Consider the following 15,893-nt stretch of genomic DNA (forward strand, 5'->3'; position numbering starts at 1 on the left):
ACAGTTGTTCTAATTTTGCCCCAATGAAAGAAAAGTAAAACTTTAATTAGATCCTTAGTTTTTGTATGTAGCTTTACATTAACAGAAAAGAACAAAACAGAACAAGAGAATAAGAAAGGCTTTTATTAGTTCTTACTTCTATAGTATGCTGAGATATGTAGTATGAAACATAAATATTTTTAGTGTTTTACTGTTCTTAGGAATGTAGAAAAGATGACAAGCAGCTGATATTACATTAAAACAGAGTCATATTGTGGTTTATTATTTAAAAACAATATTTTGGTCTCTCCAAGTCTATTCATCTTATGTATTTGGTCCCTGCCCCAAAGCTGGTGAAAACAAAACCAATTCTTAGACCATTTCTTTACTAAGCATATAGCAGAATCATAAAAGGTAGGGCTGGAAAGGACCTTGGGAGGTCAGATAGGCCAACACCCTGCTCAAGGCAGGATCACCTCTATCTAAACCATCATAGGCAATTGTTTAACTTATTTCTTAAAAACGTCAGCAACAACCATCATACCATGTATGATGCCTGAAATTTGAAAAACACCCTTTAACAGGCAAAGAGGGGCAAGAGAACTATCAAATTCATGGCACTGCACAGATAGGAAGAAATCTGTTAAAAGATGCTGAAGAGAACTAAGGAAGAGAATCAGACCTCCTGCTGCAGAGGAAGGCAAAAACCCTGACAGTCCATCCCAGTCTAACCATGGGATAACATTTGTTACTGATCACAAATGCGGTGATCACTCAGTCTGACCCTGAGTGGAGGACCAAGTCCCTCTAGCCATGAACCTCTGGGTTTAAGTTCCAGCAGGAATATGAGCACAACCAAAATTCCCAGCTTTGGCCAAAACCCACTCCTGAGAAAATGAAAAGTCCATGCATCATATACCCTTTCCTATCATTCTGTTCTCTCCATAAACTTATCTCAGCATCTATTCCAACTCTGGCATTTAAATATTAGTAAACAAATTAAATAAACTGGATCCAGGAATGATCACTCAGGGACTCCATTTGAGACCTTTCCAGATTCTTTTATAATTACCCTTTCCTTGGAGCTATAGAGTCAGTTATCTATATACCTTGTAGTAATGTCTAGCTACATTTCTGCAGTTTACGTATGAGAAAGTCATGTGTACTACAGTCTAAATACACAATAGTCACTGCATTCCCTTCATCCATCCAAGCAGTTATTTTGTCAAAGGAGATCCAATTTATTTGGCACAATTTGTTCTTAGAAAAATCCCAAGCTGCTGCTTGTGATAAGCCTGTCTTCCTCCTAGATCCTTACAAACTGACTGACTTCTTCATAATTTTCTCTTCTAAATTCTCCAATACTAAAGTCAGGCTAACTACTCTATAACATTTAGTAAATATTATTGCCAAGGGCCCTAGGATCCTTTTTGCCAGTTTCTTCAGCATCCTGGGACATCTGGTCCTTGCTGGCTTGAAACAAAAGCTCCTGGAAGGTGAAGGGTTTTACCATGACCACAATCCTTAGCCTTTCCCTTTCACTGTCTATTTAATTTTTATCAACTCATGTTTTTGTGAAGACCGAGGCAAAGTAGCTGTTGAGTAGCTCTGCCTTCATTTTGTCTTCTGAAAAGAGCTCACAATGGCAATTTAACAGTGACCAATAGATTCATTTAGATGGTGAACCCTCTTTGGGAATCTGTGTCCAGTAGCAACCAAAAGCACTCTTAAAAGAAAAGGGGTTTTTCAATAAACCATTAGTGAAAAAGGGATTCTGAAGCAACACAATCTATACATGTATTTAAGACAATATTCTGATTGATAAAGTAGGTGCTTAAGTAAGTGAAATGTAAGTATCTCTGAAGCAGCCACAAAACTTCTTCAGAGTGCTTAGCTCTTAGATTTTGGACTACAGAGGTGCCTAGGTTTATACTTATGGAGATGGACAGAAAACCACAGTCTAAGCAGTTACCTCAACACCTAAGTTCTACTGAATCCTCAGGGAGAGGTGTGGGGCACACCTCTTTCTAGAAACTTGAAGGGGCCTGTAGCAGGCCCGAGCCCTGTGCGTTGCCATGATTCCCCATGGTGGCCTTATGATTCCTGTCCTGCTCTGGCTCTCCGGATACCCTACCCTTTTGCCCCCTCTCCTGCCATGCCTTGCTGATATCATTTGATTGGGAGAAGGGGGGCTGCCCCCGGATCCCAGAGTGAAACTGTATTTTCAGCTAGGGTTCCTGCTGAACCCCAGTGATCCCCATCCTGCCCTCAGGCACTTGGTGGGGCCCTCCTGACCCATCCATGCTCTCCTCTGTTGCACTAATTGGCTTAAGGCCTAATTATATGGCCTCCAAACTCCCCTATAGTCATATCCATGACTGGAAGATGTTACTGGTCATGACTTGTGTGAGGCACTTGACCCAAACCAATTTCAGGCCTCTATGCCCTTGTTGGGGCCTTGGCCTTCCTGGCCTCCACCCCTCTCTTCTAGTTGGCCCCTTTAACCTAGGCCCACTGCATTGCATCTTAGCTTATGGGAACCAACATTAATCTTACCACCTCAGGATCTGGTCTCACCCCACTTAGGCTTTGGGTACCTGGCCCTGGCTTTTCTCTTTTGGGCTTATTGCTGTCTTGAGCACTGGGACCTTGGCTCTGGTTCTTGCTCCTTCTCACTCACTTCAGGGTATCTCCACTTAGCCCCTCTTGGGCTCTGGGCCCTTGGCCATGGTTCTGCCTCACTCAGGTGCTGACCCTAGCCTTCCTAGCTGCAGGCCCCCTATACCACCTGTCCAGGTTTAGGTTTTAACCCCTTCCTGGTTGCTGCCTGTTAGGGCTTAAAACACTGATGTGCTCTTTGGGCATCACTGTGACTCCTCCTCCCTTGTTATCTCAGTCCACTGGTAACTAGACCAAACAAAATGAAACAAAACAAAACAAAATAAGCATTTATTTAACACAAAACCTTTCCCCTTTGGGTAAACTAACATGAGAAAAGAAATATGTACACTATTGCTTTAAACACTACCCATACTCCTACTGGGTCCCACTGCCCTAAAAGCTGTCAGCTCCTTGCTTGCAGGTCCCAGGGCAGCTCAGGTATCAGTCTGGTGATCCCCTTCATTCTGCACTGGTGATGTCACATCTGGAGTACTGTGTCCAGTTTTGGTTCCCCCCCCACTACAGAAGGGATGTGGAGAAGTTGGAGAGAGTCCAGTGGAGAATAATGAAAATGGTTTGGGGGCTGGGGCACGTGACTTCTGAGGACAGCCTGAAGGAACTGGGTTTATTTAGTCTGCCGAAGAGAAGATTGAGAGGTGATTTCATAGCAGCCTTCAACTCCCTGAAGGGTGGTTCCAAAGAGGATGGAGCGGGACTGTTCATAGTGGAGGCAGATGACAGAACAAGAAGCAATGGTCCCAAGTTGCAGTAAGGGAGGTTTAAGTTGGATATTAGGAAATCTCTCTCACTAGGAAGGTGGTAAAGCACTGAAATAGGTAACCTAGAAAAGTGGTGGAATCTCCATCCTTGATGGTTTTTAAGGCCCAGCTCAACAAAACCCTGGCTGGAATTATATAGTTGGAATTATATAGCTTTGAGCAGGGGGTTGGACTAGATGACCTTCTGAGGTTCCTTCCAACTCTAACTTTCTATGATTCTCTGATCCCCTGCAGCCATCTGACTGCAGAGCTCTTCACTCTGATGCCTGCAAGGCCTCACTGACCACCTGGTGTCAGGCACTGGCTTTATGTGCCTCCTGAGCCCTGGCCCTTTCAGTCAGGTACGTCTACAGCCACCCATAGGAGTTTCCAAATAGGCTTGAGGGCTGGCTGCTTGGGCAGCTTACAACTGCTGCTCTGGCTCCTTTAGCAGCACTCTTTCTGCTTGAGCAGGGCTCAGCCCTATTGTCTTAATGGCCTCTAGTCCCTGGGTTGCCTATTCACCTGCATTCAGCTCATCATGTGCAGCTCCCCCTCCCCCCTGCTCCCTTGGGGAAATTGCTGCTGCTATGTTCCCCTTAAAATAACAAGAGCCTTGGCTACCTGTCACTGGGTCTGATCCCTTAAGTATGCACTGAGCACAGCTAGTGCACAATGACAGCAGTGCATTCAATACAAAGTGCAACAACCAGCCAGTCACTGTTACTCAGAAACCTAAAGGATGTTGGTGGTGCTGCCACAACCCAGCTTTTACACAATAGCCTAGTATTTAAAGCATCTAACCAGGAAGAGGAGGAACTACTCTTTACATCTCCCTCACCCTCCTTCCAAGTAGAGTTTCTTAGCCACCATGCTATAACTGGTAGAAATTAAGCCATTCATTGTACAGACAGCATGACCAGAATCAAGGGGCCAGAGGGACTATAAGAAAGAGGAAGCCTGACTCTGTGACCAGATGATTAGGACAGGGTGGGTTTTGGCCCATAGAGTCAAGGATATTTAGCAGTGTTTGGCAGTGGGTTTTCATGTGCACCTCAACCAGGTAGCAGGGCGTTTCATCTATGCTGCAGCTAAGCAGTGGGAAGAACTGTCAGCAACTGTAACAGCAGCTGTTGTGTCCCAGTGCCAGCCCTCCTCAGACCCAAGCTGGGCTATTCTGGTCTACCACCAGAAAATGTTTCTGATCACTGGGTTATAGCATTCAGCCAAGAAGAAGAAGCCCTGAGTTCTGTTTTCTATCCAATGACTGCCTAATGTAAAATGCAGAAATGCCCACAGAACAAGGACAGGAATTTAGGACTCTCTCCTCCCCTGTAACTTGATGGTTTCTAATCAGGGAGATGGGAGTTCAAGAAGAGTGGTTGCTTCTCAAGGAAGCGATCCTCAGTGCACAAGCTAAATTTATTCCAACATGGAGGAAAGGCAGCAAGAAGGCACAGCAGCCCCCCTGGCTCTCCAGAGACCTAGCGGACCTACTGTGGCTAAAAAGGAAAGCCTACAAAGGATGGAGAATGGGATTCACCTCCAAGGAGGATTACTCTGCGCTGGTCTGGTCCTGCAGGGACCAAACCAGGAAAGCCAAGGCTGCAACTGAACTCCAACTAGCTTCAGGCATCAAGGACAACAAAAAGTCCTTTTTCAGATATGTGGGGAGCCGGAGGAAAAGCAAGGGCAATGTTGGACCCCTGCTAAACCAGATGGGGCAACTGACAACTGATGCCCAGGAAAAAGCCAACCTATTAAATAGGTACTTTGCGTCAGTCTTTCATCAGTCACACGGGATGCCCATGCCTGCTATGGGACAGGGAAATCTGGGTGAAGGGGATCCCTTACCCTCCATCAATGCTGACCTCGTGAAGGAACACCTTGAGAAGCTGGATACCTTCAAGTCAGCCGGCCCTGACAATCTGCACCCCAGGGTACTCAAGGAGTTGGCAAGCGTCATAGCCCAGCCCCTGGCACGGATCTTTGAAAACTCCTGGTGCTCTGGTGTAGTGCCCAAAGACTGGAAGAAGGCCAATGTGGTACCGATCTTCAAGAAAGGGAGGAGAGTGGATCCGGCTAACTACAGGCCCATTAGCCTGACTTCTATCCTGGGGAAGATCTTAGAAAAGTTTATTAAGGAGGCCATACTTGAGGGACTGGCCCAGGCTAACATTCTAAGGGACAGCCAGCATGGGTTTGTTGCGGGTAGGTCTTGTTTGACCAATCTCATTTCCTTCTATGACCAGGTGACCTATCACCTGGACAAGGGAGAAGAGATTGATGTCATATATCTTGACTTCAAAAAAGCTTTTGATCTGGTATCCCATGATCGCCTCTTGGCCAAACTGCCCAGTTGTGGCCTTGGCTCCACCACAATCCGCTGGCTGGGAAATTGGCTTCGTGGTCGGACCCAGAGGGTTGTGATTGATGGCAGTCACTCATTGTGGTGCCCTGTGACCAGTGGGGTCCCTCAAGGCTCTGTCCTGGGACCCATACTGTTCAACATCTTCATTAATGATGTGGACATTGGAGTCAGGAGTGGACTGGCCAAGTTCGCCGATGACACCAAACTTTGGGGCAAAGCATCCACGCCAGAAGATAGGTGGGTGATCCAGGCTGACCTGGACAAGCTCAGCAAATGGGCAGACGAGAACCTGATGGTGTTTAACACCGATAAATGCAAGGTTCTCCACCTTGGGAGGAAAAACCTGCAGCACCCTTATAGGCTCGGCAGTGCTACGTTGGTTAGCACTACAGAAGAAAAAGACTTGGGGGTCATCATTGACCACAAGATGAACATGAACCTGCAATGTGATGCTGCGGCTAATAAAGCGACCAAAATGCTGGCGTGCATCCATAGATGCTTCTCAAGCAAATCCCGGAACGTCATTCTCCCCTTGTACTCGGCCTTGGTGAGGCCGCAGCTGGAGTACTGCGTCCAGTTTTGGGCTCCACAATTCAAAAAGGATGTGGAGAAGCTTGAGAGAGTCCAGAGGAGAGCCACGCGCATGATCAGAGGTCAGGAAAACAGATCTCACGATGACAGGCTGAGAGCCATGGGACTCTTTAGCCTGGAAAAGCGCAGGCTCAGGGGTGATCTGATGGCCACCTATAAGTTTATCAGGGGTGACCACCAGGATCGGGGGGAATGTTTGTTCACCAGAGCGCCCCAAGGGATGACGAAGTCGAATGGTCACAAACTCCTGCAAGACCGTTTCAGGCTGGACATAAGGAAGAATTTCTTTTCTGTCCGAGCCCCCAAGGTCTGGAACAGTCTGCCAGCGGAGGTGGTTCAAGCACCTACATTGAACACCTTCAAGAGTAAATTGGATGCTTATCTTGCTGGGATCCTATGAACCCAGCTGACTTCCTGCCCTTTGGGCAGGGGGCTGGACTCGATGATCTCCCGAGGTCCCTTCCAGCCCTAATGTCTATGAATCTATGAATGAATCTATTGTGACAGTATCTATCTGTGGAGGTGTGTGCTGAAACCCTTCTTTTCCATTCAGTATTCTAACACACAATCCTCCGGAACCCCACTGATCCCCATCGTGCCCTCAGGCACTTGGTGGGGACAATCTTGTAATAGGCCACAGGCTTGCAGCCTGGAGCAATTAGCAAGCCAGTTAGCAGGATCTCCACATAAGGGGTTGCAGCTGGCCCAGTTAATTAGTAAATGAGGGGAGGTTGACTGGTTGACCTGGAAAAAAGGGGGACAGGAAGTGAAAGTGAGTTGGGATGCGACTTGGTGTAGTGTAGTTTTCTTTGCAGGGAGAGGCAGGTGGTTTTAAGAGAGAAAAGAGTGGAAGGTAAGAACCAGATTTTGCTTTTGGGGGTTCATTGTGGAGTGTTTGTATTTTTCAGTTGTGCTCTGTGGAATGGATTGATCTAGGGCTTGAAGCTCAGTTTGGATTGTTTTACTCTTGGCTGAGGCCTGGAAAGCAGAACAACCCAGACATTACAGCCTGTATTTCTGAGCCCACAGAAAGACTGTTGCTAGGACCAGATTATAAGGCTCAAGGACTGATTTGAGTCAGGCAGAGCCAAGCTAGCTGGCAACCTGCTATACCCCTGTTTCAAAATATTTTCATGCTGAGTCATTATAATACATATTCTCACTGCTCTTCCTCCTATTCTTTCTCCATCTCCACCCATTGCTACTACTGATTTGTATGGTTTAATATTTACAAACATGTGCATACACATGCACGCATGTGCACATATGCACCCCCTCTATTCAATCTGCACCCATACATTAGGTTACTCTTGTCCATACTATACTAAATCATAGTGTAAGTTCACCTAAAACAGTGGTCATGGGAATAGTGGTTTGATGATGGATCACTTCAGAAATGGACATAATGCAAGGAAGTGCACAGTTTGTGGGGACACCAGACAAGTGGGCAACAGGCACTGGCAAGAAAACACAGTGAAAGAATTAACATAGTAAGTCAAAAAGAAATGAGGAGGAATTTGGACTTGATTCTGAACTGTCATACAGAGTGAAAGTTCCAGTATCACCTGAGTGGGAGGCACTGAGCTGACTTCAGAAATAAGAAGGAATTTAAACTTCCTGTGAAGTAGGTACATATCCCTGGAGCCACTCCCACATTTCTCTTTGCGACCTGAAAGTTGTGCAGAGATCTGCAGTTCTGACTCTGACACCTAGACACACTAAGAAATGAGATGGTCTGAACATCTGGATCCCCAGTTCTTGCCTAGGATGAGTGGGATTCAAAAACTATATGGAACGGTCCTAAAATTCCCAACTGGAGAGGCATGCTTGAGACACAATGACAGTACTGAGTTCCATACAAAACACAGCTGTTTTCATTAAAACACAATAATTTTGGTTCAGACTGAGGAAATTCTTAAAAAAATGTTCTTTTCCCCACATGCTAATCTTCTTTTTTCTTTCCATTTACCCATCTCTTCTTCTTAGCAGGTCACTGATTTCTATTGAATTACATCATGAAATTGCTTAACATACCTGGCATACCAAATATATTTTGATTTTTGCCATTGTACTGAATTTAATAAAATCTGGAAAGTCATATAAAAATGTACTATATTTTTACAGTGGTCACTCCTACAGGCTTACCAACTGCCTTGGGTATACTGGCTTTGGTAAGTATATGAGGGTATATATATAATTTAAATCTATAATCTTACAGTGTTTTCATGACCAATTCAAAATAAATGTTTTTGATAGTCTTGTTTGAAGCTTGGCAGATAGTTGGTAAAACAGCCAACATTATCTTTTCACAATCAACGCTTACTGTGTTAGTTGAGTTTCCATTTAAATGTAAACCACTGTCAAAGAGAGGTGAGGAGGCTCCACTGCTGTGATCACTGGATGGTCCAGGGGAACCTGAAACCACAGGATGAAGAGTAGTTGCTTAATTACATTTAAGAAGCATTAAGCAGGTAATAATAATTTCAATGGAAGTGGGCTAACAGCATGAGGGTTTGTAATTTTTACTCACCAAATGAGAACACCCATCTAACTGCATTCGACATCTGTCTGAACATATGCTGCATTTGAAAAAGGGAATATAGGCACCTAGACAGCTCTACTTAGAGATTTGTGTTCATTGGAATTACTTATGTGACTAACAGCCTTGTTACACTTTATGCTGCATAATGTTGATCAGTATTAGTGCTAGGTTGGAGTTTGGAGAATAGGTCGGAGTTTGAACAAAGCGGGTATCAAATTAAGGTACGAATAGCTAAATCACATTGTAGATGCACTAATGCATGTTAATGCTGTGTGTCAATGGATACACACTGTGTTAACACACATTAGCATGTCTGCACATGTGCTAATATAACATAACTGTTTGTGCCAAAATGTAATGATCCTTAAATGTGCAATAGCACATCCATGTGTAGATGTGTTCCTAAATCACCTAATGCAAGGCACATTAAGTTCCAGGGCTGGGCTGGGCTGGGCTGCTCTCTGGCAGTCCCTAGCTGCAGGGTATAAAAGCCTGCAGCCATTTTGTACCTTGGGGCACACTACACCAAAACCTGCTGGAACCTATGCACTCCCTGGGACCAGTGCAGCCTTGTGTGCCCCCCTGGACAGGTCACAGGCTGCCTCTACGTTGCTTGTCCCTTTTCCACAGCTGCTGCTTGGCCACAGATAAGTGTTTGATATTGTAGCTCAGGAACCCAAACGAGGAATGCAGGTGTGCCCAGAGCACCAGGAGGATCAGCAGCAGCTGGGCATAGTGCCTTGGGCATCTGTCAGCCTGCACAAATACCTCATTGTGCACAACAGGTGCATGCTTGGGGCATGGGGGGAGCGGGGACAGCCCCAGGGCCTCTCCCCAGAGAGACCCCCAGTGAGGCCCCAATCGTCTGGGAGCCCCATGCACCCTGACCCTGGGCACCATGGGCTGGGCGGCAGCTAGCAGAGCAGTTGGATTGCACCAACTGTGCACCATGGATGGGACCTTCCTGCTCCAGTGGCTGGTGGTGGTGGCAAAGGCATGGGAACTGCTGTGCCCCTTAGCCCCCCTCCCCCATTTTCCCCCACTCTGGGCTCAAAATCCAGAAATATTGTAAATACTTTTCCAATTGTAAGCAGATTTTTTTATTTTTGTGGGTTGGGAGGGTGATGGAGGTGCTCTTTTGGTTTACAGGGAGTGGGGAAGGGGTTCTGTTTTTGAGGAGATGAGAGGAGGCATGGGGGTGAGTGTTGTTAGGGAAATAAAGAAATAAAGGGGAGGGGGGTTGTTTCAACCAAGGTCATGGCTGGGACCAAACCAGGAAAGCCAAGGCTGCAACTGAACTCCAACTAGCTTCAGGCATCAAGGACAACAAAAAGTCCTTTTTCAGGTATGTGGGGAGCCGGAGGAAAAGCAAGGGCAATGTTGGACCCCTGCTAAACCAGATGGGGCAACTGACAACTGACGCCCAGGAAAAAGCCAACCTATTAAATAGGTACTTTGCGTCAGTCTTTCATCAGTCACACGGGATGCCCATGCCTGCTATGGGACAGGGAAATCTGGGTGAGGGGAATCTCCTACCCTCCATCAATGCTGACCTCGTGAAGGAGCACCTTGAGAAGCTGGATACCTTCAAGTCAGCTGGCCCTGACAACCTGCACCCCAGGGTACTCAAGGAGTTGGCAAGCGTCATAGCCCAGCCCCTGGCACGGATCTTTGAAAACTCCTGGCGCTCTGGTGTAGTACCCAAAGACTGGAAGAAGGCCAATGTGGTGCCGATCTTCAAGAAAGGGAGGAGAGTGGATCCGGCTAACTACAGGCCCATTAGCCTGACTTCTATCCTGGGGAAGATCTTAGAATAAGTTTATTAAGGAGGCCATCCTTGAGGGACTGGCCCAGGCTAACATTCTAAGGGATAGCCAGCATGGGTTTGTTGCGGGTAGGTCTTGTTTGACCAATCTCATTTCCTTCTATGACCAGGTGACCTATCACCTGGACAAGGGAGAAGAGATTGATGTCATATATCTTGACTTCAAAAAAGCTTTTGAACTGGTATCCCATGATCACCTCTTGGCCAAACTGCCCAGTTGTGGCCTTGGCTCCACCACGATCCGCTGGCTGGGAAATTGGCTTCGTGGTCGGACCCAGAGGATTGTGATTGATGGCAGTCAATCATCATGGTGCCCTGTAACCAGTGGGGTCCCTCAAGGCTCTGTCCTGGGACCCATACTGTTCAACATCTTCATTAATGATGTGGACATTGGAGTTAGGAGTGGACTGGCCAAGTTTGCCGATGACACCAAACTTTGGGGCAAAGCATCCACGCTAGAAGATAGGTGGGTGATCCAGGCTGACCTGGACAAGCTCAGCAAATGGGCAGACGAGAACCTGATGGTGTTTAACACCGATAAATGCAAGGTTCTCCACCTTGGGAGGAAAAACCTGCAGCACACTTATAGGCTCGGCAGTGCTACATTGGTTAGCACTACAGAAGAAAAAGACTTGGGGGTCATCATTGACCACAAGATGAACATGAGCCTGCAATGCGATGCTGCGGCTAATAAAGCGACCAAAATGCTGGCGTGCATCCATAGATGCTTCTCAAGCAAATCCCGGAACGTCATTCTCCCCTTGTACTCGGCCTTGGTGAGGCCGCAGCTGGAGTACTGCGTCCAGTTTTGGGCTCCACAATTCAAAAAGGATGTGGAGAAGCTTGAGAGAGTCCAGAGGAGAGCCACGCGCATGATCAGAGGTCAGGAAAACAGATCTTACGATGACAGGCTGAGAGCCATGGGACTCTTTAGCCTGGAAAAGCGCAGGCTCAGGGGTGATCTGATGGCCACCTATAAGTTTATCAGGGGTGACCACCAGGATCTGGGGGAACGTCTGTTCACCAGAGCGCCCCAAGGGATGACGAGGTCGAACGGTCACAAACTCCTGCAAGACCATTTCAGGCTGGACATAAGGAAGAATTTCTTTTCTGTCCGAGCCCCCAAGGTCTGGAACAGTCTGCCAGCGGAGGTGGTTCAAGCACCTACACTGAACACCTTCAAGAGTAAATTGGATGCTTATCTTGCTGGGATCCTATGACCCCAGCTGACTTTCTGCCCTTTGGGCAGGGGGCTGGACTTGATGATCTCCCGAGGTCCCTTCCAGCCCTAATGTCTATGAAATCTATGAAATCTATGGCCTGAGAGTGCTGTTGGGGGTAAGTAGGGGTGTGTGGGTGGCAGGACAGGCATGCTGGAGTGGGGAGTACTGGAGTAGAAGGTGAACCAGGGCCTCCCTCACCCTATGCTCTGGCCCCTGCTGGTGAGTGCACGGCTCTCCTGGGGCCAGCACCATGGCCAGCAGGAACATGAGTTACTGGTCATCACTGGCAGGTGCAGGGCTGAAGCAGCAGGGGCTGGGTGTCACTGGCAGGGGAAGCCCTGGTGCAGGAGGGCAGGGTGGGGAAGGAGGAAGCTGGTGCATGCTGCTCCTTCTCTAGGCACACAGCTCCTGGGTAGGGAAGGAGCTGGCCAGGGATCAGGACTGTGTTTTTAAGATGGCTGCCAAGTGCTGGCAGCTGGCTCTGGCTTCAACATGACTGCTGAGTGCTGGCAGCCATGTGGCTGAAGGATGAAGCTCCCCCAGTGGCCACAGGGGCACATGGCACAGCTGAAGGGAGTTGGCACTTGATTTATTGCCAAGTCGCTGCATGTGGGCATTAGCTTAATGCACAGCAAATTTAGTTGTGCTTAAATGCACGTGTAGCTGTGCCCTCTGTGAACATTGTGTATAAAGGTTAATAGGGTTTATTGCCTGCACAGCTCTGATTTACCACTAGAGGGCCAGTGAGCAGGGGCACGGCTAGGAGCCAGGACACCTGGGCCCTATCCTTGCTCTAGGGAAGGAGGACTGGGACAGGTGCATCCTGGAATGCTGGAGGACTGCAAATTGTTCATTTTATCTCCATGGAGCAGACTGAAGTTACTCTAATATAAGCTAGGTAGCACAGCCCAGAGTTAACTGTTGCCTGAAGCAGCATAACTTTAAGATGCTCCGAGGGCACTTAGCATGAGCTAATGAGCTTTAATATGAGGACACTCAAGTTTTAAGGGCCCTTACACATTACACTTAGACCATACTAACTTCAGTACAGTGATTTCCAAATGAATCCTAGTCTGTGAAATCCTTGTTTACATGTATATGCTAGCTCAGAAGTCTTTTGTTAGAAATAACTTTATTTTAGAGAAAAGGGAATTTCCTCTTTGTTTTAAAAAAATGTGAGATTAAATGCACAGAAAAAATATTATCACCATACAAACATTGCATATGTATTCTAAAAAGCCAAGGATTGAGCTAACTCTTCTGTGAGCTCAATCATATGTTATGATTTTTTTATACTATTTGTGATTGTAGAGTATCTGAGCATACTTTTATCTAAGATTATAGAATAGTGCATTATACTATATATTATACTAGGAATATACTTAATTAAAATGTTTTTATGCATTGAGGACCAACCTTTTTGGCAGACATGCCATAAATTAGCCCTATACTCTCCCTGAATACCACTCCAATGCCTTTCCTCTGTCTGATTTGGCTGCTTTGCTTTCTGCTCCTGCCCTATCTCCCTCTGTGGTACCTGTATCCTCCCTGATCTGCCAAGTGCTACACACAGAGCCTTTGCATACTGCTTGTGACATGTGCTACAGGTTGGCCACCCCTATTGTAATGCGATGGTAAGAAGGCAGATTTAAGGATGTGCTTTCAATTTTAAGCATACAAAGACCAAGAAATGCAACAATTAATTATAAAATCTAGGCATTACAATAATAAAGTCCGTACATTTAATATTCTTCACACATATTGGCAAATGTGCTCCTGGTCAGCCAGGCAACAGGGAGTGGGAAATTACTCCCTGCCTCCAGGAGCTACCTGCCGCTACAGCAGGTTCTGCCAGTGCAGCCTGGGCAGGGACAATGTCCCCATTTCCTGGCAACAGGGAGCTCCTAGTCCCTGCTCTGTGATCATGGGGCCTGGGCTGGGAGATCCTTATCTCTCAGGCCAAGTCCCACAGCCACAGGGCCTGGGCTCAGAGATCCTTATCTCCCATCACCAGCTCTATTGTTGCAACTGTGGGACTTGGGCTGGGAGATAATGGAGCTGGCACTTGGACATAAGGACCCATGGTTGCAGAGCAGTGTCTAGAGCTCCCCCTGGCTGCTGTAGGGGCCAGTTGCAGGGACACAGGGAGTAGGAGCAGTCTGCTACTAGGAACAGCAAATCTGTTTCTGCATTCCTGCACATGTAGACATGTGCCTGGGAGAATTTACTCTCAAGTAGTTTACTCAACAGTAAGCTGCCCTTGGATCATTGCACGTGTAGACACACCTGCTAAAAAACTTTCTCTGACTGTCTCTGATCTCCACAGCTATGACTTGCCACTAGAGGGCTGGTGAGTAGGGGCCTGACTAGGGGCTACAGTTCTGAGTTGTCTATACAGAACAGGAGGTTAGGGAGAGGAGGCGTTGCATCCTAGGGGTGTTGCGTCCTGACTGAATCTTGGATTTCTGGGGAGTGGCCACACACTTTTGGAACATGAGCTGGGTAACATGGATCCAAGAGAAACCTTCCCTGGAATGTTGTAAATGTTCGTTAAACCACCAGGTGAGAGCCTATGACCTATGTTGCATGTTATTAAGTTAGGTTTGATAGACCTGCTAATAAGAAATGATTTACAGGCAATCTCAAGTGATGGCTGCAGACAGAATAATGAACTTTTTGATAAAAAAGTGTTCTACTGCAAGCTCAAGGTTTTTTATACATTTTTGACAATATGTGCAAAGAATATTACATGTATGGACTTTATTATTGTAATGCCTAGGTTTTATAATTAATCGTACAAAGATCAAGAAATGTAAAAAACTAAGTTGAAAGCACAGTTTTAATTCTGCCCTCTTACCACTGCAATACAATGTGTCACAAGCAGCATGGAAAAGCTGTGTGTGTAGCATCTGGCAAATCAGGGAGGTTAGGGGGTTTTCTCCTGGTTAGGGGTCTACATGTGTGCTACTTTACAGTTACTAACCATAAGTAAATTTGCTACTTGCATTTGCAAGTAACAAATTTATTCACAATTAGAGCCAATTACTGCTGTGGACTTGTAGACATGGACCTGTACTGCTCAGTAATTAACTCTACTCTGTAGTAAATAAAGCATCTCATGTAGATGTGCCCAGATTGAACCTGCACCTACTCTAAACTGGATCTAACACTAACAGCAATTGTCATTTGAGAAGCTTAAAGTTCACAATGTAACAAGGCCCTTAGACTGGTAAGATGCTAACAAAACTGATTTTAATGGAAACTATTTGTACATTTTGAATAAAAACTTTGCAACAAATGGGATCAGTCCTACCTTTCTATTCAATCAATTTCCTATTAGTATATCTCATAGGGTTGGTGGCTCAATCCCCCAAAACAACTCATACTTAGCAAGAAATAGTAAAGAATAATCTACATTCAGTGCTAAGATTAAAAAAACTCTCAGTTCATAATGACATGCAGACAGCTCCCTAGATTTAAAAAAAAAGGAAAAGAAATTAAATGCTTCCTATCGACTACTCGATTCCCCATTCTTCTGAAATAAAGCTTCACCAGCTTTTTTCTTTTGTATAGCATAACAGCACAGTGGCCATATAAACTGGGCATACGTGCCAAATACTGGATATTTGGCACAAAAAAACATTGTCACCCAATTCTTTTCCTACTCAGTTCAAATTTAGGTGAATACCTTCTAACCCCAACAAGAAGTGCAAACTCAGCAGATGCACATCACTGTACTTTTCAACCTGTCCAAGATTGTTGCACATGAGTCAGTCAGTCTAGCTTACTCAACACAGTAAAACAAGCACCAGGATCATGTCTAACAGCAAATCAATGTACCATGGATAGTCAGTGATGCCTTTATTATTTATAACATCAGAACAGAAGGTCCTGATTTAGCCTGAGTCATCAAAATTAGCTGGATAATGCTACAGGCATAATC

General features: G+C 46.0%; 1 protein-coding gene across 1 annotated transcript in view; it reads right to left on the bottom strand.

Moving 5' to 3' along the window:
* The window catches only part of SNTG2 (syntrophin gamma 2), a 597,901-nt gene that overhangs the window by 188,157 nt on the left and 393,851 nt on the right, over positions 1–15,893 (bottom strand). Inside the window, exon 8 of the mRNA XM_090031379.1 lies at positions 8,684–8,775. Within this exon, the coding sequence (XP_089887505.1) occupies positions 8,684–8,775 (92 nt within the window). The remainder of the gene's footprint in view (positions 1–8,683; positions 8,776–15,893) is intronic.

The sequence above is a fragment of the Crocodylus siamensis genome, chromosome 1, assembly GCF_052110815.1.
Source record: "Crocodylus siamensis isolate JL-2025a chromosome 1, ASM5211081v1, whole genome shotgun sequence".
In the NCBI taxonomy this organism is placed as follows: domain Eukaryota; kingdom Metazoa; phylum Chordata; order Crocodylia; family Crocodylidae; genus Crocodylus; species Crocodylus siamensis.